The sequence below is a fragment of the Lepisosteus oculatus genome, chromosome 5 (assembly GCF_040954835.1).
Source record: "Lepisosteus oculatus isolate fLepOcu1 chromosome 5, fLepOcu1.hap2, whole genome shotgun sequence".
NCBI lineage: Eukaryota > Metazoa > Chordata > Actinopteri > Semionotiformes > Lepisosteidae > Lepisosteus > Lepisosteus oculatus.
The window spans coordinates 48652188-48679643 of NC_090700.1; the positions used below are offsets into that span (position 1 = coordinate 48652188).

Sequence of the window (27456 nt, forward strand, 5' to 3'; positions counted from 1 at the left end):
TGCAGTTTAGCTCCAAAATGGCGGAAGGTGACATCACGAACACCCCGTCCAATCATCTTTCCGAGAGCGCCATGTCCCCACGTGGGGACAGCGCTCTGCGATTGGCCAGAGGGGGGGCAAACTCCTACTGCTCACCTGATTGGGCCGCGAGAGGCGCTCTCGCGGCTGTTGAGCAGCCCCCTCGTGTCAGTGCTCTGTCTGTGTGTGGTACAGTGAGCCAGGCAGTGTGTGTGTGAGCGCGCTGGAGGAAAACTGGAGAGCAGAAGGTTGGTGAATAACAGCGTCAAAACTTTTTTTTCCGAAAGAAAAACGACATTTAACCCCAGTCTAACCCGAACGCGAGCTTTCGGTGGCACTGGGAGGTTCGAGTGGACGTACTGGACTCGCCACGAGCTAGCCGAGGCTCAAATGCTGCGTGTGTTTACGGACCAAAGTCTGAAAGGCTTGTTTTTTTAAACCCTGGGCTTGGATACTTGGATAGAGGCATCTCGAGTCGCCCGGCATCGCCCGAGGTCGCTCCTGGGTGCTCCACGGCAGACCCTCCGCGGGGAGATGATGTGCTGTTCAACGGTTCGTCTCGGGCGAGCTCTTCGTCTTTGCGTTTGTGTGAATCTCGGAGGGTTTTGAAGACTTGCTAAGGAACGGGCAAGCTCCCTTTTCCCCCACACCCCCCGTAGCTGAAGACAAAAGGTAAAGGCTGGCGGAAACGCGGAGGTCCAGTTCGGTTTATGCTCCGTGTGCGCTTTGTGTGTGTGATTCTGCCGCTGTTGATCAAGCCACGGGGCGCACGGTACCGTAGAGAAGGTTAATGTCTCCTACAAAAATAAACCTTAGCATTTTAAAATATGTCTGGCGGAGAGAACAAACTGTGTCTTCTTAACGCGTGAAATCGACGATTTCCATTCCAGGCTGGAAAATACGAAGATCCCCAAATCTTTCTGAAAATTAATCCTTATCGCCGTTATAATTACCATTACGGAGGAAAAAAAAAACCTGGATTTGATTCAGCTTTTCCCAACAGATGTCAACGGACCGTTTCTGTGCGATGCAATTATTCCGCTCCGACTGCCTCGGAGCTGCGTGGCTCTCTTTCTAATTGGGCGAAACTTGTTCATATATCATTCCTGTTTGTTTTTTTTTTTGTCCGTTTTGTGGTCGATGCGTGTTTTAAGGCGCTTGTTGGGGAGCGGATGAGCCGGGGCTGGCGCTGGGAGTGTTAGCGCCCCCGATCCCTGCGAGGAGTTGGGCTCCGGAGTTCGCAGACCTGCGCGCTCGGGACTACTCGCTTTGTCCGCTGGGGATTAATTAAAGAAACGAAGATATTTCCTGGACTTCCCCTTCGAAAAGGGGTACACCGAAGATGTATCCGCAGGGCCGACACCCGGTAAGTGGATTCCTGGCCAAAACTAGCTACACGTACCCCCCCCCCCACACACACGGAGCAGTAGTTGTACCCTGTTATTTGAGAATCGCGTTCCGCTCCGATTTGCATGCAATTCTGTTTCACCCCTTCTGTAATGACTCTGCACCCTTTTGGGGACACCGGTATTTAGGGCAAGCAGAAAATGTGCCGTGCAGGTGATCACTCACGACAAAACGCGAACAGGACACGTTTCGAATTTAATTTTCGCTGTCCTCAGACGTTGCAGTTGCCCACAATGGTGTGTGTGTGTGTTTTTCTTTGCCATTTGTGGTATGGGTTCGTGCTTTGTTCCCACCAGGTGCACTTTAGCGCTGGGTGGACGCGCTCTTTAGCGGGCGGCAGCAGGAAGGGATCGCGCGAGCCGCCTGGGAGCAGCTCTGTCAGCCCGCGGGCGGCTCGAGCTGGATTGTCCTGCGGGCTGCGGCGAGCGAGACGCGAGCACCCCCCTCCCCCCCCCCCCCCCAACACTTTTGGGTGCGATAAAAAGTGCGATTCCGTTTTCTCCTTCTTATCTTAATCATATTTTTTTCAGGCGCCTCACCAGCCTGGGCAGCCCGGGTTCAAATTCACAGTGGCGGAATCCTGCGACAGGATTAAAGACGAGTTTCAGTTCCTACAAGCTCAGTATCACAGGTAATCATCACAGCCGTAGGAAGATTCGGGGTGGGTGTGCGGTGGTGGGGGATGTCTTGTTTTCATAAATCCTAAAATGGACCGAGATGCAGGACTGCGTCCACCGGTAATAAAAATCCCAGTTTAGAGATGCGGGTGCTTATTTAAAACAATCCGATCTGGGTTGTTGATGGAGTTGCGGATAAAATCCCAGTAGTGGTAGTCCATGGCTGTGATTAGCGGCGCATGTGACTTCTTTATTTCACTAAAGCGGAGATAAAAGTCCAACCTTGCAATTCTCGTTTTGAGTACGAGTGCCACGGTGATGTCAGGCGCTCGGGTAGTTTGTAATATGTTGCTCAGGAAGGGATTCTGGGGGGTGGGTAAGAGTATGGCTGCACATGTCGGTCTCAGACCTTTCAGCGCTGAAATGTGAATTTTCGTGGACAATGTCTGCACCGCTGCACAGCGCTGAAATGCTACGACTTGGTTGGAAATGAAAGTGATTTTTTTTTGTTTTAATAAGGCGAAAGCGCCTGTTTGCAAAGTGACTGATGTTCCCGTACAGCCACTCCAAATTCTCCCCAGAGAGAGGGGGTCTTGTCGTCCCGGCGGCGAATTTCCGGGCGTGGAAAGCCGGTTTTTCAGGGGCTCTGGTGTTGTGACAGCGGCGCGGGAGGGGCGTGTTGAGCAGACTGTTTTGGGGGAGAGAGTGAAGACTGAAAACGGGCACCTTGTTTCCTCTTTTCAGTCTTAAGGTGGAGTATGACAAACTGGCCAACGAGAAGACGGAGATGCAGCGCCACTATGTCATGGTGAGCCGACTTTTCTCATTCCGGAGCGTGGTGGTGAGGCGTGCAAGTCGAGGGGTTTGTTTTAAGATTTCCATCTAAGGGCTGGTGTAAGGGCTTGTGAAATCACCCAGCAGCACGCGAAGAGATGAGGCCTCTGGCTACGGGGGCGGCTCCAAAACCCCATCCTGACCTGGGGCGGCTGTGCTTGGTATTACGAGATGAGGGGGTTAGTGTCTACAGTGGCCAATATAACCAGCTTTACATCCAGGCCTATAGCAGACAATAGCTGGCCATTGCATGGTCAGTGAGGATATGGGCAGGGCCTGGAATTAATTTCTGAAGAGTTGTACGCTATTTGTGATGGGTGTCGATTTCCACCACTACTCAAGGAGAGGGGTGCTAAAATGTGCTGTTGGGGTGCTTCCCATTTTTTTTTCATCTGTAATGCACGGCATTGTTCCTTCCGATAAACAAACAAGTGGGGGGGTTTTCGTGATCACGGCCAAGCTCGTGAATTAAAATGATCAAGGTTCCCTGGGTGGGACAGACGAGTGCCCGCAGCTGCCATCGTATCTTCTGACCTCAGCTGAGATGAAGAGGAAATACAAAGAGGTATCGGAGCATGGCTGGGTGATTTAGGCTCGTCTGAGATCCCTATTACAGTGGGGTGCATGGCTTAACTTCAGCCACTATGAAAGTGCTTTTTTTTTTCCCCACAGGAAAAAAAAACTCCTATGAAGCTTGAGTAAACAGTTCTATTACTCACCCTCTGTTCCTCTGCTGATGGTGTCAGGCTGCAGGTTACAGAGTTCCGTTGCTCTGATCTATGATTTGTGACATGATGGTGTTTGAAAGTCCTTCTCTAACAAGCCGTTTGACTCAGGATGCACTGACCTCATAAAAGGATGGCAAGCCAGTGCACACCAGCTCTCCTGCAGTGTCCTGACGTACCTCCGTGGAGGTTTCTTTAAATAGCTCCGGTGGACGAAAGGGATACACCCTCTGACCAGCCAGAGATTTCAGGAGCTAATCGCTAATTTGCCTGTCCAGTTTTTTGTGCTCTCCTGCTGAGTAGTCACAGGCTGCTAGGTGATGGATTTTTCTGCTACTTAATATTTCTCCATTTAGCGACTTTTTTGTGATCTGACAAGTGGGTGTCATTAATTAACAACCTATGCAGAAAACAGGATTATTGGTCAGTCTTGTGGGAGAGGGGTTGTTCTTGCCTCATGGCTTCAGGATATGAAAGGGTGAGTAATGCAGTTGTTTCTGAGATGTTCATTGGATTTTTTTCTTTCTTTTGTGTTCCAGTACTACGAGATGTCTTACGGGCTGAATATTGAAATGCACAAACAGGTATGTACCCTGCAACCACAGCGCCAGCGTGCTGCCCTTTTCGGAGGGGGGTATTTCATTTGCATCTCTGGCGGACTATGGAATTGCGCTGTAATATTTCTGGGTTAGGCGCCTTCAATCATTTACAGAGCTTTAAGAAGGCATCGTGTGAAGCGTGCGGCAGTAAATCGGGCCGAATGTGTGTGAGAGGAAGGCAGTGTGGGTGTGTGCGCTGCATTGTGGGAGAGGACGTGACAAAAGGGGTGGGGGGGGGGGTGTCCCACCACATCTGTGTCTGGGATCTGCTGCGGATCCTGTTTGGCCAAGTGGGTGCGGGAGACAGTGGGGGCACTGTGCAGGCTTGTTTACACAGGGAGCCCAGCATCATGGGACTCGACACAGATAGGAGTCCTCCTCCTACTTCCTGCCACGGCCGTGTAGGTCTGACAGCCCTGAAGTCTTCCGGCGCGCGGCTGGAATGCGATGGGGCCGCGCTGATAAGATTAGGAGGGGAGAGCATGTGATGCCATCGCGGAAGGGAAGAAAGTCTGCGGTGATTAAGAGCCGATTCCGGCTGCTGAAACTGGTGAGCTTCGGTAAAGATGAAGTAACTGGCGTGGCGCTAGACTTTGGAGCCTGCCCCCCGACGCCATGCGGGCATCGCGGCTGAAGCTTCTGACCGTTATACCGAGAGAGTGGCGTTGCAGGGTTCGAGCGGGATTCGGGATTAAATCTCCAACTGAAGTACCGCGCCAGACCCCAACATTTAATGTCTGTAGCTGCTCACAGGGGCATGAGGGCGCCGGCCTGTGGGTTTTTGGAGAGTATGTACGGTTGGTGCTGTCTGGCTTATTTGTAACGAGCTGTCGGTTACGCAGACAATATCGGGTCGTGTGATTTAATGCGCCACGGCACTGCATTCTGAGGGGACACGCGGGGAGAGTCTGGGGGTCTCCGGTGGAGCCTCCCAACGGCAGTATTGGATTAGTCCCGGCTCTGCAGGGGGATGAACCGCGGCGGGGAGGAGCGGGAGACCGGGGACAGGCCGTGTTGGCGTCAGTGGCACGGAGCCGGATGCCGGGCACGGCACCAGATGCTCGGCAACATTGAGCAGGAGCGAATCCGCCAGTGGCTGGGGGAGAGAGAGAGAAAAGGAGTTATTTCTGGGGCAGGTGGGACGGTCTGGGGTAAACAGGTTAATTAGCCGACCTGTTCTTAGCGGCTGCCTTTTGTTTATCAATAGCCTCGGCTGACCAGACTGCAGCGGCTTGAATTATTCATGCGGAGGCCCTTTTCCTTCCAAATCGGAGCGCTTATGATTACATCTGCCCGGAGTAGACGCACAGACGGGCTCTCTCGTGCGGGGAGGGGGTCGGGGAGGAGGGTTCATAGGCTGGCCTTGGCCAGCTGCAAATGAAATCTTAATTCTACTGAAGTTCGAGGATCGCTTTGAGGGGTAGGTCTCTTTATGTACGTGAACAGTACAGGTTTCACGTCTCGTGAAGTGAGGCAGAGGGAAGCAGCCTAGATTCTGGAGGCTGGCTGATTATTGCAGCTTTGGGTGATTTGTTTTGACAGGCTTCTTATTATGTGGGAATTGGGGAAGTAATTGCAGTAGCCCGGTGTCAATCAGCAGTTTTAATTGTTGCAGCTCATTATGCTGCGTTTGCTGGAATTCTTGTAGAGGAGCAGGGGGAGACGCGAGTGGAGACCGGCGAGCAGGTGGGGCCTGGCGAAGGCAGGAGGAGTGCCTTTCCGGGACTGCTATTTGGTTTCCTCGACCTGTTGGTACCTGAGCTCGCTCGCGGAGATCCGAGTTGATTAAGGGAAGCCCCGTCTGCGGGCTCTGTGCCGAGCTCCCTGCTCTTTCTTCGCTCTGCCTGTTCAGATGAATAATTTATGCTGGTTTCTAGGACTTGTTTACCAAGGTGATGATGGCTGACTTGTCTGGAAGCCAAAGCAAACTTGACTCGATCTTGAAGGAATAACTATAATGGAGAAGTCTAGTCAGGAGGTGGGGCTGTAGCCCGTGATCTCTCTGGGTTCGCGGCGATCTGGAATTGTTGAAGCCGATACCCTGATTTCTTTCAAGACGTAACTGAATGAAATTCTTGCCGTTGTTGGCAACTTGATGAGCCGACTAACAAATAACTTCCTCTCCTTATTCTTCGGGACAGGAAGGAGCTAGGTCCTTGATCTCCGGTACGAGAATGAGGTCTCAAGCTGAAATATTGTGTGGGATTGAACTGCCCTGTGGTGTTTTGGGGCTCTAGTCAATGTGGTCGGACCTTACCAGTATCACCGCAGCCTGATCAGTTCTGACTTTGGAGACCAGGACTGGGCCTGATCGCTGCTGGGGTGGGAGACCTCTGTGCTGTAAGTGGTGCTGGTGGCACACCCTGTTTGCGCCAGAGAGTTCAAACCACTGCCCCAGTATGATGACGGCAGGCACTCGGTCATTGAAGATCCCGTGGATCTGTTTGTAAGAGTATGGCTGTTATCCTGGCTGCCCAGGCTACACCCATCCCGGGATACCCTCAAGCTCCCACTCGGTTCTGTTGTGAATCATGTCCCCACTCTTCACCTGACTGCATGTCACCCGGGTAGGTGTTGCAGTTGTGGATGAAGTGGATCTTCCATATGTACATGGAGCATCGCCTTGGAGCTTTGGGACTGCAGTGCGAATGCAGTTGGTTAATTAATTTCGCCACAGGGAAATAACTGCTGAGACCATGAGTCTTTTTCCAAAGAAGTAACTAACTTTGGTTGGCTTTCCGATAGGTGAGTGTTCGTCGCTGCCTTGCCGATGTAAATTTCCACGGTTGTCCATTGTGGAAGGCTTGTCTCTGGGATCACCACAGGGATAATTAAAGTTACTGTGTAGAAGAACCTTTGAAGGGTCATAGTCTCAATTTTGTGCTGTGCACACCACTGGGTCTTGGGCGTCTGGTGTTACTCCTGTTGACTCAGCTCTCAGGCACGGCTGTGTGCACAGAGGGGTGAGTAATGCCTTTAATGCCGGCATCGGCCGGGCTTAAAATAACACAGGAGATGTAACTGAAAATGTGTAGAACAAACACTTTATATTAGGGCCCAGCTGATTAAGAGCAAGGCCATCATTCTGCTGTGGGCAGATCCCTGCTGAAGTAAATTTAGACTCGGAATACCCAGACTGAAGTACCGGCTATGGTTTTGTGTTGAATGGATCGAGATGGGTCTGCGTGGCGACTGTAAAGATCCTGAGCAGAGCTGCAGAACACAGAAGGTCTGAAATTTGGCCTTTCCTTTTTGGGTCACTCGCTTCTTGATCTGACAGTGATGTCCGGCATTATTTCTTTTTTTCCCTGTGCCTCAGCTGGCCAGTTGGTTCCTTATAAAGAAGATCCTTCAATTTTCAGTGCCCAGTGCACTGTTGGTTAATGTCCGCGTGTCTTGTCCTCATGTGAGCTTTAAGTAGTTCGAGTTGCTTTTACCATAGCATTCATGTCAGTTTTCTGTTGTGGTACCCGGAAGTTTCTGTAGTTCTCGGTGGGGCCTTTTATGAAAACTTTGATGTGGGGGGAAAAAAACAACAACTTTGATTTATGAAACGCTCTGCTCATTGCTCTGCCCTGCTTCACGGTTTGCACTCGGGTCTGCGGCCAGGCTCCTTGGGAGCCCTGGTATCTGGCCTGTGTCCAGAGCCCAGCCCCTGCGTGTGTGGGTCGGGGACGGGGGGTGCTCCAGTCTCTCGGGGGACACCGGCGTCCCTAGCCTGCCTGCCTCCTCAGCCTGCGTCTCTGGTGATTAGTGCTGTTGGTGGCCTGGAGCTCCACAGCACGCACGGCTACAATCACCAGTTGTTTTCCTGCAAATTTAATACTCATCAGTGTCTCGCTCCACTTTGCTAATGCCGATAGCAACAGGGCAAATAGCTTTCAACATGCCATTGACAGGCCGGCCTGAGAGCGCTCTTGAAGCAGTGCTAGACAGCTCCGAGTACCTGTAATTGTGTACCAGAGCGCAGAGCTCGCTGCTCAAGGGCTCTGCTTTCATTGGCTTAAAGTGACAATATCCTATTTTTATCCGGTGCTAAAAGCCTGCTGCACCACACAATGGAAACTGGGCCTTTTTATCTTTTTGCTTATCTTTTTTTTCAGTTCATTGTGTTTTTTTTTTCTTTTAGCTTCGTACCAATTGTCTAAAATGGCAAACGCTGATCACAGTGCCCCCCCCCACAAAATCAACCAAATCGAGCTGATCCCTCATTTAAGCAAATGTTGATTCACTCTCTAATGACTTGTACTGGCACCAAGCGTTGCTGTAGAATACTAAAGGACCCAGAGGAGCGCATTCCGGGCATCTTCACAAATTCTGGATTTGCTAAAGCGGTGCGTCTTCCGTCAGAGTTGTGCAGCTCGCCTTTGTGGTACCGACTGGTGTTAGGCGGTGGCGGTGAAGTGGACTGGCCACCGAGACACGGGCCTGAAAGGATCTGATCTTCTGCCATCCTCAGTATCGTATCGGCCAGCAATCTGGGCCGCTTTCTTTCTCTACAGCAGCTGTCATCGTCGCGGTTTCCTTGTACGTGCTGGACATGTCTGCTACTGCGGTTGTGTTCCAGGCTTCGCGTTTGCTCTTGAACGTGGGCTGTTCTCGCCTCCCTGCCGCTTCTCCAGTGCAGGTGCTCGTTCTCTTTCTTGTAGCGTGCGCTGTTGACGAAGGGTTTCGTATGGGGGGTAGCTGTGCTCGTGCTGTATTGACATGCTTCTCTCCCTGGTAGCTGAAGTGTCTCTGATGGTCCGATTACATATTCATCGGAGAGTCCCGCTAGCACTGGGATGGGGTGTGGGCTCAAGATTGGTGAATCGCACTGAATTAATTGGTGCTTTTACACGAGTTGCCATCCAAGTTCTCTTGTTGGAACCAAAGGTACAATCTGGACCGCAGGCAGCCATCAACACGGGCTGTCTGTTGCCGAGCTCTTGGGAGCTGCTGTTCCTGATGGTGTGTGAAGCAGTGAAGGTCTGGGTGCTGTGTGTAAGTCATCACCTGGATCTTCTGCGGAGGAGGAGGAGGCAGGCGAGCTCCAGCTGGGCTTTAAGAAGGGGTACTGTGGGTCAGATGCCCGTAATGTCCTGTTGCGGCCCTGTTCACCTATTAAAGGCAGCGGAATCCTATGGCCTTCTGGTAAGGTCCTGCAAGGCTTTTCACACAGTTGTAGTAACTGTTGATTCAGGAAAAAATGGTGCTGAGGAGGACTGCTTGTTATGTGAAAAACCTGCCGCCCTGGGAGCAGGGGTGGGCGGGTGGGGTGTTGCTGGAGCCCTCTTGTCTACTCGACCCCCCCCATCCGCCCCCTCCCCCAGACCCCTTTTATCCACCATTAATTTGCGGAGCTGATCTGATCGACAGCCCGAAAATTCAATTTAATGACCTGCCTCTGTGCACGTAATATGATTTTACAGCCTGTTACGGTCAAGCTGAGGGAGCAATTTACATAATGATCGCAGGGAGATAGGGGCTGCTGGCGTTGCTGTGGCAACCCGGAGCCGGGGCCAAGGAAATGGAGATTGGAGCCAGTCGGGGCAGGAAGGGGAGGGGGGCTGTGGCTCTGGACCTCGGGGCTAGACGGGAGGGAGTGGGAGTGTTACAGGAGGTGCACTCCAATCTAAGGAGGGGTATGCTGGGCTGTGGCAGGGGAACTGCACTTTTGTCTGTCTGCATGCGCGTCGGGCAGTGGGAAACAAGCTGACTGACTTCAGGCCTGCCCGTGGAGCTGGTTTACACCTGCTGCCGGTCCAAGATGACATTACCTGGGGGCCGTTGTTCTCTGTGAGCGGGGCCCTTGCTCTGTGAATGCAGGCAGGCAGGGCGCATGTTCAGTAGCTCTCGGGCGTTATTCTAGGGAGTCAGAGGTCACGCAGGGAGAGCAGATCCCTGGCGATTACACAAAGACGGGGCATCAATGGAGCTCATTTAAAGGGTTTAAATATTTCATGGGTCTCTGGTTCTGCATCGTGGAATGCTTGTGAAAGAGCGGGGTGGTGGAGGGGGGGTCTATTCAGAGTATCTCATGGGGAGATTGGTGTCCCTGTGGGGGCAGATGCATAGTTAAGACTTTTGTTTGCTTTGTCAATATCCATTCGGATTTTCATGCTCCGATTTGATTCATTTTCCCCTCGTCGTTTCATTTCTGTGCTACCAAACGCGATAGTTGTCACCATGTTTTAGCGAATGCTCGGCGTAAGCAGAGGTTTTGTAAGACCTTCCCGGGATTAATGAGCTCTTACCTGGAAATGAAAGAAATTAAGGGGCAGCTCAGGCTTTCGCTCCCCATTCTTCCTGAATACATTCTCTTCATATTTGGTATTTTGAGATGTTTGCTTTTTTTCTAAACTTCATAAAGCTAAATTGCACATGGTAATCAGCCTTTTTCCCCCCTCTTAAAGAGGTTGTATGAAGTGGTCTTGATATTCATCCTCATTTTCTCTCCCTTCTTTTCCAGACTGAGATTGCTAAACGGCTTAATGCAATCCTAGCTCAGATCATGCCTTTTCTGTCACAAGAGGTGAGTTTCAGAAGCAGCGTGAATGTTTTTCCCCCCCAGACTTCATTTTGGAGTTGGCGTTTTTACGTGAATTTGTGCCGATGCCTACATGTTTAGGAACAAAGGATTGACCTGATCTTACAGGTGTCTTAGGTTCCACCAAGGTGTGAAAACGGCAAACAGTCGGTGTGCACAGAGAGGAGGGCAGTGTTGCCTACCGTAGCTCGTTAATTAAGAGACCCTTGAGATTTAGGTTATCAAAAACAGAATATTGGGGGGACTTGTCTTCTCCCCTATCTTAAAGGGACCTCTTATTTGGTGCATTTTAGGCAGGGGGGAATTGTGGGGTGCCCAGCGGCGCTCTCGCTGCAGTGTGTGAAACCAGTGCCCGCGTCTCGCCTGTCTGTCCCTCACTCACTTCTGTCTCCTCTCCCCTTGCAGCACCAACAGCAGGTTGCGCAGGCTGTTGAGCGTGCCAAGCAAGTGACAATGACCGAGCTGAATGCCATCATCGGGGTACGTGGACTTCCCAATCTGCCTCTCACCGTGTGTATACCCTCTTATTCCTTCATTTACCACCGCCAGGGGCAAATCTGCGCACGGCCAAGGGGAGAGGGCTGTCCGGAGAACAGCTCCTACTCCTGCAGCTCGGACCTGCAGGCATCGTGCCTCCCTCAATCAGTGCCACACACACACACACTCCTTGTCATCAGCCCTGCCCCTCAGGTGTGGGAAGGTGTGGAGACGTCTCCCTCACTGCTGCGAGGAGATTTTGCCCCATCAGCATGGCGCATGTGCCCACTAAGCACGATTCACTCTGTCCTCTGCTCGGCTTTCTCCTCTGTGTGCAGATTTGGCTCTGTCATGAATGGTTTTGTTGTTGTTGTTTTTTTAATTCCTGATGTGCTAATGTGCGGTTTTAATTTTTGATTCTCGAGGAGATCGCCTTTTTCGTCTTGTGTTTTAACGTGACCATTCATATGTTCTGCCATCCCGTGTGTAAGGGCTGAGGGGTGAGAAATCTGCAGTGGCTGTCCCTTGTTTGAATTTTGGCCTAGGGCGGGCGAGGTGTTTATTCTAGAAAGAATAATCGTCAGATTGGATGCTCGGACTGATAACGTGCAGAAAGGATTGCTTTAATTGGATTACCGTGTGGAGTTCGGTGTGTCCGTTACTGTTGACCCACATAGCTTAGAGAATTAAAAGCCAGTGTCCATGTGCTCTCTCTTGGCTGCACCCTCAGTATACTCAGTGAGGAGACAAAAAAGTATGCGTAAAACCAAACTCGTTCTATCCTTCCGCAGTTTTTTGTAATCCGCCCTAGTTCATTTGTAGATGGGGACTTGCATAAAACAATGGAATTTATAGCCTGCAGAGGGATGAAATGATCAATTCTTTTGCCTGATCAAATTGGCTATCTTTTTTCCTAAATAAGACTACAAAAGAAAAGAGCCTGATTCCGTTTTGAGGAGCCTTTCTTGAAAGCGGTCATTGGGAGACTTGGGAGTCGGGCTGGGGCAGCTGGGAGCTAGATATTGGAATTCAATTAAGGCAAATGAGTGAAGGACAGTACCCCACCCCATTTTCAAGGTAATTGCTTCCTCAAATCTGGCTGAAGGGGGCTGTCGGGGGGGCTGGTGTTCCTGCTCTCCCCCTGTCGGCACGCCTGGCCCCCGATCGCTGGAGCACCCCGGCAGTCCGCGGGTGCTGCTGCGCTCTGTGGGAGGGCGATGGCGGGAGGTCAGTGTCTGCCCAGAGAGGGGCCGGTCGGCTCGCGTTCGGGTTCAGCGCGAGGAGAGAGGAGCGAGGCTGTACGTGGTACGTGGACAGAGATGGAATCGGCAACTGTTAACCATTTTAAGGCAGCGTACCGGTTTTTCCGATAATCCCAGCGGCACCTTTTCATCAGTGAAGTGAAGCCCCAAGGTCTATAAATCTTCATTATGGTAGCAAACGGAGTATCTTTTGTTTACCAGTTCAAGTTAATGCAGTGCATGACTTTTTTTAAGCCAGGTGTATTTGCTTTTCAAATTTGTATTTCCATATCGTAATTTGCATGCACCTAATAGATGTTGCTTTTTTCCCTAGAGGATATTACTGTGCGAGCCCGACTTTGATGCAAGATTTGCAAATTCCCTGCAACGCTGTCACAGTGTTATCGGGTTTAGAGGTACCCAGATGGATCGGCACGGGTTCGCTTGTTTTGTTGTGCAGAGGAAGTTGGCTGGAAGGTTGGAGTTTATGCAGTGGATGGGTAGAATCAAATCTGTATTTCGGGAAGAAAATGTAGGCTCTGATCCAGCATCTAGAAAGAGGCGATATTAAAATAATCTGCCTGCAATGAAATATGACTGAAATAGGTCTGGAAAATGTTTCCCTGACGTATTGATTGCAAAACAGATGTTTTAAAAGTGGATCCTGACTGAAGGCTCTTTTCCGTCTCATCTCCTTTGGCGTTGAATATTTTATTAACATATTGTCAGACAGGATTGTCTCCCCCACATGTTCTGTGGTGTGTGAAGTGTTATTAAACCTGAATAGATTGTCATCTTGCTTCTCTTTTTTTTATAGTCCACCACAATCATTTCTTAACCCTAGGGTTCCAGGCTGGGTTAAAATCCTGATTGGGAGTCCCAGTGTTAGACTTGTTAGGAAGAGGAAAGACAACTTTATTTTTAGAAAGCGGGCATTGTTCATTCTGTTCAGCCTTGGTAAACGTGCCAAAACTGTCATGAATATTTGAAAGGGCGAAGTAGATGAGCTCTCGCCCAGCAGTTTGCAGAAAGAGTAAGACAAGCCAGCTGCTGAGATGAGCGCATTGCAATCCCCAAAGCTGGGGTCCCAGGAGCCCTTCACGGCATGCATCTAGGACATGTCGGAATTGGTCTTCTGCTGCTTCTACCATTACAGCTCCCTCTGTGGGTTTCAAGTTGGAGAAAGGCCCTGTCCTGATGGCGCACTTGGTTTTCAGGGGGCGTTTCCTCGGCCAGGCTGGAAGAGAGAGCCATCCAGCTCGACAGGAGAATTTCCAGAGCAAATTATGCTGGAATGTCTTTAGAACAGCAAGAAACCATTGTTGTGCTTACTGACTTCTTTTTTTGGAGCTCCATGCTGAAAGCATGTGATTTTCCGGAGTTCTGGAACTGCAGCTTTTAGAAAGGCATAATGTGCGGGTTGCATCACCATGCTCTGGATTACAATATTTTTTCCTCTTCTTTGCAACTCAAAAGAAGTGTGTTGGTGGTATAGTTGAGATGGGACAGCCCCTGCAGATTTCCACTGAGAAAAGTTCAGTGTCAAATGAACCTTCCTCCTCTGCATTTTACAGTTTGTGAACAGTGATTTTTGCCAACATTTCCATGCTTCATCTAATGTGCTTTCATTTGATGATTGTTGATGATCGAACGTTCATGGATTGTCACGGTAATTTGGGCTCTGGTGAAAGACCACGTTTTTTTGGGGGAAAAATGACCTTCCATGCGGTTCGAAGCATGTATTGTGTGTGGCTGAAACTTGATGTGAAAACTCACTTGGTTAATTTGTTCATTGCATTATTTTTTCGTTGCAAAAAATGCTGTAGTCTTGATCACGGATTTAAAAAAAAAAAAGAAATATGAAGACCCCAGGTTTTGGAAGGTTGTTTAGATTGAATGGGGATTTCCCTTCTGCAACGGGTTTGCTGCCTGTAGTTTCTTGGTTCTTGATTGCCATCCCCATACCAATAAGCCCCCTGTCCTGACGCCATCATACCCAGATTGGTATCTGATCTGGCTGGGAGTATTTTGGGAGGTTCTTGTTTGTGTCCATTCGTCTAACGTGTAATTTGAGTGTGCTGTACAAGAATTATTTAACCTGTGCTCCACACGTTGCCGAGTTTGTCTATCTGTTATAAGGAGACCGCTCAGGGTAAAGATGCAAAACGTTCTTCATATGCGAAAAACGTCGATCTGTTAGTACATACTGTGGACTTTTCCAGTTTCGAATTTAGAGCCACTTATGTGTTCATTATATACTCGCCTGATTCAGAGCCACCATCAGAGCTTTTGCTTTTTTCATTTCGGCCGACGGCCGCGAACCCTGTGACCGCACACGGGGGAATGAGGAAGTGGAAGTGTAGGCAGGTTCCTCTGACACGCCCACTTTGAGCCAGTGGTCACGCCGCAGGCGGCACAGCGTGCCTCTTCTAAAGCCCTGTACGTCTACACACACCTGGGAGGTCGAGCAGGTTGCTGTGTTGCAGAGAACCGACAGGCCCTTGGGGTGAGCACCTTTGCCGATTGAGCCTCAAGGGAGCCCCCATCCTGTAGTTTTAGATATTCTCCCTGAACCGGAGCGGAGACGAGCGGGAAAAAAAAAAAAATCCCTTCTCTAGACCATTTCCTAACAAGCGTCTCTGTGATGCGAGAGTGTTCAGCGGATCAAGTGTGTCTGCTCAAGAATCGGATCTACCCCCTCACTCTCCCTCCGCCTTCAGTCTGGGGGCCACGCCTCCCGAGTAGGAGCTGAGGCTTGAGCTTTCAAGCATGAAATAATTTTCCGCTGGTATGTTTAGTGCAAAAACAATGCTAAGTAAAGCAAAATATTGGACTGGAGTGAGCACACATGCCGCAATAGCAGTTGAATAATTGAACGTGCTCAAGGATGGTAATAAATAGCCGAGGTCCTTATTGGGGGTTATGTTAAGTATTATTTAACCTTCCTATAAAGTGCTTGTTTACATGCTGAGTGCCTTTTAACTCCCATCCATTTCCAAAGTCTTTTTAAATGCTGAAATATTGATGTCAGTCTGGAAGGGCTGGGCTCCGCTTCTGCCTGTTGGAATGGCTGCTTGTTCAGATCCCAACAGCTGCTGGTTTGGCGTCTTGGGTGCTAAAAGTTTGGTTTTGTGGACAGCTTTGCTACGGTTTTGTGAAACTGCATAAAAATAGCATCTTCCAGGGTTTCCCCCCCCTGTATTTAAAGAGCAGGCATTGTCAAGCCAAGGGTTTAACAGAAAGCAGGCATCTGTCATCTCCTGAAACAGACCCAGGATCCTGCTCTGCGTTTCTGCTGTACTGTTTTAATTAAAATAGACGCACAGTGAGCAGAGCTCATTTAAAAAATAATAGTGAAACATCTGCAACTGCCTGACGTTTGTCTTTTTTTTTTTTGTACTTTACCGACATGAAGTACACTTCTAAGCTGTTGCCAGCTTAGAAGCTCGTTGGTTGGTGCTCAGGATGCACAACATATTGGTATTTAAAAGGTTAGATTGCTCTTAATCAAGTTGGTTGAGCTTCTTTCTTTTTCTTATTTTTTGATGGATGCCGGAGTGTCTTCTGTCCTCAGATGTTGAGATTTAGTCTCGCAGTGGGACTTGATAACCTCGCTTGGCCCGGGTGGGGGAAAATACGTTAACGACGGCCCGTCCCTCCACTGAACCGTCCGGAACCAGGGGGTGGGGGGAGGTGGTCTGCCTGGTCTGGATCGGCCTCGCCTGGCGCCTCTTGGTTATTTCTGCCGACCCACTTGCGGTATGTTTGTCCACAGCAGCAGCAGCTCCAGGCCCAGCACCTCTCCCACGCGGCTCATGGACCCCCGGTCCAGCTCCCCCCCCACCCCTCAGGGCTGCAGCCCCCCGGCATCCCTCCGGTGACGGGCTCGGGCTCCGGCCTGCTGGCCCTGGGGGCGCTGGGGAGTCAGGCCCACCTGCCGGTGAAGGACGAGAAGAACCACCACGACCTGGAGCACAGAGGTGAGGAGCTGACGGCGCCGCGCTGGGGGCTGGGGGCCAGGAGCACCTCCTATATAGTGTTATAGTGGGTGGCTAGTGCATCACTAGTGAAGGCTGGCGATCCGGTAGTGTTGGGTGTGTCTGCATACTGCAGCTAGGCCGGTGTCAGCCAATCAGGTGTTGATAGTCTAGACATCGGAGGCTGCCAGTCGTACTGGTGTTATAAAGAGAATCACAAGATCCCTGCTGTGGGCAATAAGGTGATAAAAGTGATTGAAACAGCCCGGGTCAGTCAAGATCAGACTGGATTTGATCAACTCGCCCGTGTCACCTGGTGTTGAGCAGGAAATCGTCGAGCATTGTCCTCGCGTAACAGAAGTTTCATCAGCTTGTTTCATAACTGGGGCTGCTTTCATGGCTAGAGCTGGAAAATCGGTTTACCTTTCATGCGTATACTAATTTCTCTTTCTTTCCTTTTTTTTCCCCCCCTCCCTTTCTTGGCCAATCATCTTTTCACTCTCCTCTTGCGCTTCCCTTGGTAAAAGAGCGAGAATCCAGCACGGTGAGTTTCAATTTCATGACATTACATCCTAACGGCATAAGGTGTGTGTGTGGGTGGAAGGGGGGCGTTTGGTCATGTTGTGTGAATATATATGTAAAAAATTGAATTTTTTGTATCTTCTTTTGGGAAGCGTCTGTCAGTACGTGCTTCAAAGCAGAATTATTTTATTCTGTAAGCTGTTTAAAATGATAAAAGTGGGAACAAAGGGATTGCAAAATAGAAGGCTGGTGCTATCTAATCCAGGTAGAAAATCATAGGATGGGGATTAGCAGTTCTATAATTTCATCACAATTAAAAAAGACTTTCAACTCCCCTTTTGGAGGGATTTATTCCTCCCTCCCGCCCTCCCTCTCTCGCTGCTTCCAGTAAATATTTATGAATACAAATACGGAATTGTTTCCTTCTGTTCATCCCCTTGGCCTTGTAAGCCGTTTATTAGATGGGCTTAAACCTTCGTGATGGATTGCGCCGGAGCTGTAAGATTGTGTTTCAATTGAATGCGCCTCGTGAATGGGGGCAGTCATGGCTGAAGAAATTAAACTCCTCCGGTGATTAGCGGCGCTGCCATTCTGCTCTCCTGTCAGAGTGGGCTCGTTGTCCTGCGGGGTCATCTGATCGCGCCGGCGGTGACTTTGGTTATCGGGTCGTGTTGAAGCAGGCCCATAAAGGTCAGGCCATTAACCAGACGCTTGGCCCTGAGAGAGAGAGGACAGGCCGCAACCCAAGGCCAAAAAAAACGACCGGGCACTTCATTTCGGTTTGTTCTAATGGTAAAAAAAAAGGCGGTGTGCTACAGACTCCGTGACAATGGCAACATTCATGAACATATTTAGGACTTCACTAAAGAGGCTCGACGACTTGAATGTCTTTGTAATCTGTCCAAGAAAGCAGCACGCTGCCTAGAGAGCCCTTCCGCTGGCTCTCTGGACGCTGCCCAGTCACATCCTTTCTCCCAGCTCTTCGAATCCTTCTTTTTTTTTAAACAACCACAAAAATAGCCGTCGAGCTCCAGGGAGCGCCGGCTCTGCTCAGTATTGATCGTCGGCCCTGGCAGTACTCGGTGTTCCCTGTCCAGGCGAGAGCGGGCGGCCTGGGCGGCTCGCAGAGTATGAATGGCCCTCCTCGCTTGCCGGATTTTGCTCGTGGATCTTTTTTGTTGTTGTCATCTTTCCACGGAAGACCGATCGGCGGCAGTAAATATTCCGAAGGTGGCTGGTCCCGTGCCCTCAATCAGTTGCCTGACTCCGCGCTGCTTGCTCGGCCTGCCTCACGGGCTAAAGAGGAAGGCTTGCCGCTCAGCTGGGTGCTGGAGCGCACCTCCACACCGAGGGGAGGGGTCGTGTTTTTGTAGAGGCAGGGGCAGCGAGACTGCAGAGAAGAAACTCCTCCCCCTTTCCAGTTGAGTCATTATTCTCGGCGGTGGTTAGTTTACCTCTGTGATGGAAATGTTTGTTGTTTTTTTTTGCTACGGCGTCTTTGCAGGGAACCTTCTTCTGCGCAGTCAGCTTATCTTCCATTTCAGACGCTTACGGCTTAGCTTCTTTGCATATAAGCTCGTACACTACGGCACTGCATCCGAACGTCGGCACTACTCCTGAGGGCATAATTAGTGTTCCTGTGAGGGTGGGGATGTGGGCGTTATCTCGAGACGGGCCCTGCTAGGTAGCCAGTCGAGTCAGTCGGCGGATGAGCTTTGTGGCTGTTATGCTCTGCTGCTTTGAGTAGGCCACCCTGGGATTCTGGATCCATTGGCCTGTCCGCCCCGTTCATCATGAGCCCGAGACAGCCCTTTAGTGAATGCACCCAGAGGTGTGCAGGGGAGCTGGCCAGGGTGTTGTCTGGCAGCCTCGTTGCCTGGTCGGGCCCTTTTCGTTTTACCGTCCTGGTGCTGTGATCTCCGCTGCTCCTACAAAAGGTGTTTGCTCTGCAGGTTTATTCCAAACATTCTGGCAGAGTCTCAAACGGACATATGCAGGACATCTCATTTAAAAAAAGACAACCGGATTTTTAACCCGTTTTAAGTGACCAGAATTGATTTGTAGGCCTTAAGGGCCATTTGTTTAAAGGCACTGTATTTTGATGGATCTGGCAGGTGGCTGATTTAATCTTTATTTTTTTCCCCTTGTGATTGCAGAATAACTCCGTGTCGCCGTCCGATAGCCTGCGAGCAGCCAGCGAGAAGCATCGCGGCTCCTCTGACTACGGCATCGACACCAAGAAACGCAAAGTCGAGGAGAAAGACAACATGAGCAGATATGTACGTATTTTTGATGATTCTCCCACTCTTTGTGGGCTCCAGTGCTTGCTCTGTGTTGCGGTCTTCATTGAGGAGATCAGTACAGGCGAAAGTCCTGGTTTTCCTTGCTCTGTGAATGGCAGCCAATTTGCTGTGCCTGTCATCTGGCCTCACTGTCTGTTTCTCTCTGAACAGGACAGCGATGGAGACAAGAGTGATGACCTGGTGGTCGATGTGTCCAATGAGGTGAGACCAGCTGGCTTGTACGGTGTCTTTAGCTCATGTACAGAACCAGTTTTAAGGAGATTATTCTTTGTAGAGGTAGACAAGAGTCTGCGAGCTTCTTTAAAGGGTTTTATACTTGACATGAACTGCCAGAGGCTGCACTTTATGCTGGGGAAAAAATGGGGAATTTAATCTTGCAATAATAGCACACGTTTTCCCTTTCGGCTGCAAATCCTTAAGATGAACTGAGACAGCACTTTAGAGAATTGAAGTTTCTTTTTGAAGGACTTTCGGAAGAAGTCCCGTGCATCTGTTCATAACTGTGCAAGCTGAAAGTCGTGGTCAGAGTTCAGGTTTGGTGTTTGATTGCATGCTCATAATGAGGAAATTAAAAAAAAAACGTGGCTGCACTAAACTGCCGTCGTTAATATTACAGATCCCTAGATTTAAGAGTTCATTTTTGCCCGTCAGTCTGTTTTAGTGCTGCCTTTGAAATATGCGTCGGGCTACTGTGGAAAGATGGGAGCTCGCTCCGTCTGGGTGTGCGCCGCGAGAGAGGGTGTGTGCGTCTGAGTTCAAGTGCTGTCCTCTCTGCCTTGGTGCAGGACCCCGCTACACCCCGCGTCAGCCCGGCACACTCGCCCCCCGAGAACGGTCTGGATAAATCGCGGGCGCTGAAGAAAGACGCCCCCAACAGCCCTGCCTCTGTGGCCTCCTCCAGCAGCACCCCCTCCTCCAAAACCAAGGAGCTCGTTCACGTGAGTGCCGCCCCGGAACGGGGTTCGGCAGGATCTTGCCGATCCGATCTACTTTGGGTTCCGATCCGATCTACCCCTTCGAAACCTTTGCGGTTTTCTTCTCTAATGAGATTAGTCGGGTTTTGTGGGGTAGTATGCAAGTTTGCATAGCCAGTCCGTGCATTCAGTCTGGAACAGAGTTATAATGGGAAAGGGGGAAGCTATAAAAAGCCCGAGGTTCTCCCACTCTAGTCTTGGGGCATCTCCTTTTTAATAGCGGCCCTGTAGCTTTGCAGCAATAACAGGCTGTCAGAGTTAGATTGGATTATGCTGCGCTCGCAGCCGGACTGTCACTTTGGATTTATCCTCTGCGGCTGCCGCCGCCGCCGAGATGATGATTTTTCATTTTGTTCTCTCTCCTTCCGTGCAGAACGACAAGTCCTCCACCCCCGGCCTGAAATCGAACACGCCGACGCCGCGGAATGACGCCCCCACCCCTGGCACGAGTACCACCCCCGGGCTGCGGCCCATCCTGGGCAAGCCCCCCGGTATGGAGGGCCTAGGTACTAACATTACTCTGTACCCGCCGTGCTGCACCGTGCCCTGCCTCAGACTGGGGGGGGGGGGCTTGTCAGGGAAGAGATGTGAAAAGGGCTCACGTTATTCAGATGTACGATAGCAGCTGGCTGTAAGTGTCCACGCCTTGACCCAGGAGAAGCTTTCGAATGTTCCCATTGAGCTCCTCTCCCTGATTATCCCAAAGGTCTGGGTTTTCATTCCACTGCGTTAGACGTGTTTAGTTTCCTCGTGCCCTGCGTTGCCGTTTCGAAGACCTCGCCCGTCTCTTGGATGGGGATCTCGGCGATGGGGATTCAGGCCCTCTGTTGCAGGCCACTGTGCCGTAAGACGCGTCTGTGTGAGGAGCGGTCGGCTGTGAAGCACACTCGGGGTTCACCCCCTCTCTCTCTCTCTCTCTCGCCCCGTAGGCCCCGCCCTGCGGACTCCCCTCTCCATCTCGGGGTCCTATGCCGCGCCTTTCGCCATGATGGGACACCACGAGATGAACGGCTCCCTCACCAGCCCGGGGGTCTACGCGGGCCTGCACATCTCCCCCCAGATGAGCGCGGCGGCGGCGGCGTACGGGCGCTCTCCCATGGTGAGCGGGCGCGCCGCTCTTCCTCCCTGGACGTCTTGGTTCGCGGAAACCTTCGGGAAGTCTTTTCCCCACGCGCTCGTCGTTCGTCGTATAGTCAAACGCGGTTTTGTTTTTCCACCCCGGAATTGCTCTCTCTGCCCTGGAAGCTCGCCGCTCTGTGGAGGGGTGAGCTGACAGTGACCGGTTTCCTGTCCTGTTTCGTAGGCCGGGTTTGATCCTCACCCCCACATGAGAGCCCCGGGCCTCCCTGCTAGCCTCACCTCCATCTCGGGCGGCAAACCGTAAGTCGGCGCAGTTCGTCTTCCCACTTTGTTTTCCTAATTTGGAAGGTATAGATTTTGGTCCCGTTTTTTTTTTTTTGCCAAACTACCTGCCGATTCTTTTTTTTTAAACGTTTTATTTAATTGTACCCCGAACCCACAGGCGAGGAAACCCTGAAAGTGCCCTGCAGAACAAACCGTACTGCAGACACCGCCTCTGGGGTCTCGCCATGTACGTTATGGGGTTTCGGTAAAAATAATAGACAAGAAAAGGTGGGGAGAAACATGCTTAGACAAGGAACAAGAAACCTGGCATCATCTGAGCCTTGTTATTGACAACAGGTCCCAAGCTGGCAGTGTAGTGATAGAGGCCGAGTACAGCTGAGCTGTGGATCTTTCTAGAAGCAGTGTCTTGACTAAATGACCTGTTTTTTTGCTGCACGGTCAGGTGTTGTGTGTTGCTCCCTGTTGAAATAACGAAGAAAGGGAATCGGCCGGCCCACTTGTAGCGCTTTTGTTGTGTTTGTAATTCTGAATGGATCAACCCAGCCTTTTAAAAACCCCCCCGAGGGGCCTGGTTTGGCTCCGAGCTGAAGCGCCCCTGCTCTCCCCGCAGGGCCTACTCCTTCCACGTCAGCGCGGACGGGCAGATGCAGCCGGTGCCCTTCCCGCCCGACGCCCTGATCGGCCCCGGCATCCCGCGCCACGCCCGGCAGATCAACACGCTGAGCCACGGCGAGGTGGTGTGCGCCGTCACCATCAGCAACCCCACGCGCCACGTCTACACCGGCGGCAAGGGCTGCGTCAAGATCTGGGACATCAGCCAGCCGGGCAGCAAGAGCCCGGTGTCGCAGCTGGACTGCCTGGTGAGTGGCGCTCCTGGGGGGTAGGAGGGCGTCGCAGACCAGTCCGGCCACGGAGCTCCTTTCAGTGTTCAGTGTAAAACTTGGCGGTAAATTGAGTCTCGTATTGGTAGGAGATCAAAGACGCCAACGTGAACCGCTCGGGGGATTTTGTAGCATTATCTGGCGCACAGTGGCTTCCCTTTAGCGTTTTAGTTTAGAAATGAAACCTCTATCCCTAGGTTCTCTATATTAACTTGCGAGATGACCAGGCTGATTTTTTTTTGTTAAAAAAAAAAAGCTCTGCCCATGGGGAGAGAAAGCGCTATGATTTTAATTGCTTTAAAATTAGCCTTGATATCGACGTAACACAGCCGTTTAATTCGTTTAAGAGCCTGGCACTATTGATCCCATTAAAGGAGGACACGTCATGGTCGTGGAAAGCATCCAGCTTGGTCTCTCCCCTGTAGACGGAGCAGGGATTTCTGCTCTCTCTCTCTCTTTCTCTCTCTCCTCCTGTCGCGCACAGCGAGGACATCGCTCTCACACTCTCCTGGCCTTTCTGCCTCCCAGAACAGGGATAACTACATCCGCTCCTGCAAGCTCCTGCCGGACGGCCGCACGCTGATCGTCGGGGGCGAGGCCAGCACTTTGACCATCTGGGACCTTGCCTCCCAGACGCCCCGGATCAAGGCCGAGCTGACCTCCTCGGCCCCGGCCTGCTACGCGCTGGCCATCAGCCCCGATGCCAAAGTCTGCTTCTCCTGCTGCAGCGACGGCAACATTGCGGTGTGGGACCTGCACAACCAGACCCTGGTCAGGTGAGGAGCACTCGCCCCTCGGTCTGTGCCCTGGGTTTTCAGTGCCTTTTCGAGGGAGAGAAGAAGTCTGATGAGCTTTTAAAGAAACGAGCCCTAGCGAGCTGAAAAGAGAAATCTCCGGTCTGTGCAATGTGAAGTGTAAGAAAAGGCTGTGGAAGTTGTCTGCCCATTTCTTAGGTGAAGGTGTTGGGTGTCTTGCTGGGCCTGCCCCTTTAACCGAGAGCCCCTCCTGTGTCTGCAGGCAGTTCCAGGGGCACACGGACGGCGCGAGCTGCATTGATATCTCTCACGACGGCACCAAGCTGTGGACCGGTGGGCTGGACAACACGGTGCGCTCGTGGGACCTGCGGGAGGGGCGACAGCTCCAGCAGCACGACTTCACCTCGCAGGTGTGTGGGGGGCCACTCCCCGTGTCTCTGCTGTAGTAGTGTGAAGGGCGGTGGGACCACCCCTTTGTGTGTCCATACATATACTGTATGTGATGACATCACATAGCTCTGATATTACAATGTGATGACGTCATACATGTTCTTTATAGCTCTTGCTAATGTTTCTTAACTACACTGTTATGTGCTGATCGTGCATTGCAGATCTTCTCTCTGGGGTACTGTCCTACTGGGGAGTGGCTAGCTGTGGGCATGGAGAGCAGCAATGTGGAGGTCCTGCACCACACAAAGCCCGACAAGTACCAGCTGCACCTGCACGAGAGCTGTGTGCTGTCTCTCAAGTTTGCGTACTGCGGTAAGTGCCCCATCGCTCCAGACTCTTGATGGTTACCGCTCTGGAGGGTGGTTTTCGGTGCCTGCCCTGGAGTACCCCCGTGTCAGCTGCTTAGTGTTCCAGCTGGGCCCTCATCCCCAGTGCTGATCGGTGCCTGTAACTGATGGGATGGCTGGTTTAGACTTCTGTTTTGCACTGATTGAGCTATGATGTCCAACTTCAGCCCAAAGAACTTCCTGCAGGCTCTTTTAAGGTGGCTGATTTAAAATATGCTCCCTTATTTCTTGCTAAACAGCTCTTCTTAATAGGCGATCAATTGATGAAGTGCTTTTCTTTCCGGTTGAGTCCAATTGGTTTTATTTCAGCTAGTACACCTGGATAAGAGGTGCTCTGAAACTCGCTCATGCCAATTACTGATCTCATTCAGCTTTTTAAGAGCTGAAAGTCAACTTTGAAAAAGACCCCAGCTGGAAACAAAGACTTTTGGAGCACAAACCAGAGGACATAGTCCACAGCCCTCCAGCTCCAGGGCTGAGATCTGCAGAATTGGAAGTTAATGTACAAGGGTCAGAGGGCTGCAGATGCTCTGGAGCACCAAAAGCGTGTTCCCAACACACTGCAGTATGGAAAGAGTACGACAGACAACCAGATTCTTCGGGACAGCCTTGATTGTGCTCTAATAAAATATTCTAAGTGTATTTTGTTTTCTTGATTAAAGGTAAATGGTTTGTGAGCACTGGGAAAGACAATCTACTGAATGCCTGGAGAACTCCCTATGGAGCCAGCATATTCCAGGTATGTGGGATCAATACTGTGCCGTCAGCAGGGGAGCTAGAATATGCACCGATTCATTTTTTTTATAAATACGGATACTAGAAACATCATTCGCAGCCATTTATTTGTGCCTTAATGCCCGGTTAATCATCTTGTTTCGGAGGATGCAATGATCACACTCCAGGGGATGTTGGACCTTAAAACCGTCTTCCCGCAGCCAGACTCGGCTCACACACCCTCTGTGCAGCCTCACGCGTGTGACTTCTGAACACGTGTGAGGACAGTAAGATCTTTGAACCGCAGAAATGCAAACTCATTTTCTCTTCTCCCTCCCCCCCCCTCTCGGTGCAGTCCAAGGAATCCTCCTCGGTTTTGAGCTGTGACATTTCGGCAGATGATAAGTACATCGTCACAGGCTCGGGCGACAAGAAGGCCACAGTGTACGAAGTGATCTACTAGCTGGTGGAAATTGCCAAGGACCTGGGTATCCATTACCTAGGGGAGCTACTCGAACCCCCCTGCCTCCTCCCTACACTGACCGAGGGGGGAGTTGTTGCAGACTCGGGGTGGGGCGGGGTGGCACTGCAGCTCGGCTCGGACCCCCGCTGGCTGTGGCACCGAGTCCATCTGCCCGAGCACCACCAAGGACACGAGACACGCCAGGGGTGAGCAGCAGCAGCCATCGGCCTCTTCCAGACTGCCAGGAGCTCCTGAGGCACCGTAGCAGAGAATAGTCTTTTTGTTTGTGTTTTTTTCTTTTCCCTGGGATTGTGGAAGATCATCTTTTTTTACTCTTGAGGACATTCTGTAACGCAACCTGAAGCAGCGCTTCGATTTTTGTGTTTTTTTTTTTCCAGCCACGCTCCTGTGCTCCTTGGACGTCTTTTGTGAAAAGTGTAAATAATGGAGTATTAAAGACACTTTTATATATATATATTTGCGTGTCTCGGTACACTTGTGATGGGTTTTCTCTCGTCCGTTGTCACTGGGGATGGAAGGTAGCATTCTTCTTTTTTAATTTTTTTTTTAATGCATTTCAGGCTAAATCTCATTGAAAGCAAGTGGGTTTATTCTAATTTTTGTGGAATTTATTGAACTGGAGAATATGCAGATTTTTAAAACATTTTTTAAAAAAGAGGAAAACGATGGTTTCCGGATGTCCTCCTGGTTATTATGGATGTGTGCGGCTGAAGCTCTTGCCAAGGGACCCTGTTTGTGCGGCTGCTGTGTGGGCTGACCTGAGCTCTGCTCGGCCTCGAGGAAGAAGCTTGCTGAAGGACCGGCCTTGGCGTGGGGGGGGAGGGGCAGGCGGCTGCAAGGGTGCCGTGGAGCAAGAACCTTGCAGCTTCACAAACATTGTAAAATTGGGGTCACGTGACTGTTCGCCCTTGGCCCCGTTTCTTGATTTTACCGGCGATTTACAAGAAGGCAGAGCCCAGGCTCTTGGTGGAATTCAATCGTCTCTCCCTCTGGAATGAGCAAGAACCTACTGATCTGAAGGGTGACGGTGTTCTTTTCTGGGATCGGTCTGGATTCCTGGTGTTAGTCTGGTGTAATTAGCCTGTGGGTGTTTCCCGAAGAGCTCGCAGGGATCTGCCGTAGTGTAGCCTGTATATGCAGTAGGGTCGTGCGGTTTTGCAGCCAGCGTTTATCCTACTGCAGTGCTGGCCTGGCTTGAGTTGCTCCTTCATATGGTTTTGAGGGATGGGCTAAGGATCTTCCTTGTGAGCTACGCTCCGCGGTTTCGGTTATGGCCGTTTCTCCTGCCACGCCTCGGAAGAGCCTAGAATGTTGAAAAGGCGATGCACTGAGGATCCCCCAGTGCGATGTGGGGCGCCAGTAGGAACCATGCTGCATTTCGAGTGTGCAACCAAGTGCAACCACTGTCCTGGCACGGCCATCGTAAACCTGTTTCTTGAGCAGTTTTTCATGTCTTCAGGGGATTCAGGTATTAAAGTGACAAATCTTTTTTTTTTCTTTTGAGTTGGTGGTTAAACAGTCAGTAGCTCAGATCTGAGCTGGTCCCGTCTTGTCTGCCTTCAGGTGACTTAGGTTGCTGTGGCCCACACTCAGAGTAGTGAATGATTCCCCTTTTCTGAGGCAGTGCAGTACCTCCATTGCTGTATGGAGCCCTGTGAAACCTTAGTGTCCATCCATAGACTCAACTTAAGAGCTTTTTATTTTTTGCTTTATTATTGTCACTTTTTTTAATATGGAAATTTCAGATCCATGAAGCCTTTTATATACATTTTGTCCGGTTCTGGACTTTAGTGTTGGACCCCACCAGTCCTGAAATTGCTTCGGCCCGTGAAGTGTGATGGGTGACAGAAGTGCAAAAGTTGAACGTTTCCCGAAAGGCGAAATCCTGCAGCCCTGATTCCCCAGCCACCTCACCCCCACAGCAACCTCCTTCCTCCCCTTCAGTCTAAGGAGCTAGGGAGTTGGGTTCAAAGTGTCAGCAACTTACTGTCTCAAACTCACACCAAAGTATGTAGCAAACTTTGTCATCACTGAAGATAATGTACAGTTGTTAATAATTCAATAAACTGTTTTTGTACAAAAAAAACTTTTGTTTTTACTTCTTTGAACTGGCTCATAGCAGGTTAGGGAAGTGTAGTTTATGAGGTGTTTGGTTTCAGGGGTGCTTGTCCGGCCCCATTTTGGATGCCAGAGAAGGGTTGCAGAGCTGACATATTTCTGAAAACGGTGCTTGCTGT

The 27456-nt window shown here is 50.8% G+C and overlaps 1 protein-coding gene across 7 annotated transcripts; it reads left to right on the plus strand.

Annotated features, from left to right (window-relative positions):
• On the plus strand, positions 1-27305 carry LOC102694990 (TLE family member 3, transcriptional corepressor). Of its 7 annotated transcripts, none has more exons than XM_015343211.2 (21): positions 1-690; positions 1173-1384; positions 1956-2056; positions 2787-2850; positions 4141-4185; positions 10652-10714; positions 11135-11239; positions 16223-16427; positions 16952-16968; positions 19103-19225; positions 19400-19450; positions 20035-20187; positions 20597-20714; positions 21153-21322; positions 21527-21603; positions 22199-22448; positions 22998-23245; positions 23487-23634; positions 23836-23986; positions 24684-24760; positions 25091-27305. In XM_015343211.2, exons 2-21 carry the CDS (start codon positions 1361-1363, stop codon positions 25196-25198), a joined length of 2298 nt encoding a protein of 765 aa, XP_015198697.1. In that variant the 5' UTR covers positions 1-690; positions 1173-1360; the 3' UTR covers positions 25199-27305. The 7 variants fall into 7 exon arrangements, with proteins under 7 accessions (XP_015198697.1, XP_015198699.1, XP_015198696.1 ...); XM_015343213.2 differs by having other exon boundaries at positions 11135-11209; XM_015343210.2 differs by having other exon boundaries at positions 2-690; positions 16226-16427; positions 20597-20729.
• The last annotated feature ends 151 nt before the right edge of the window (positions 27306-27456 follow it).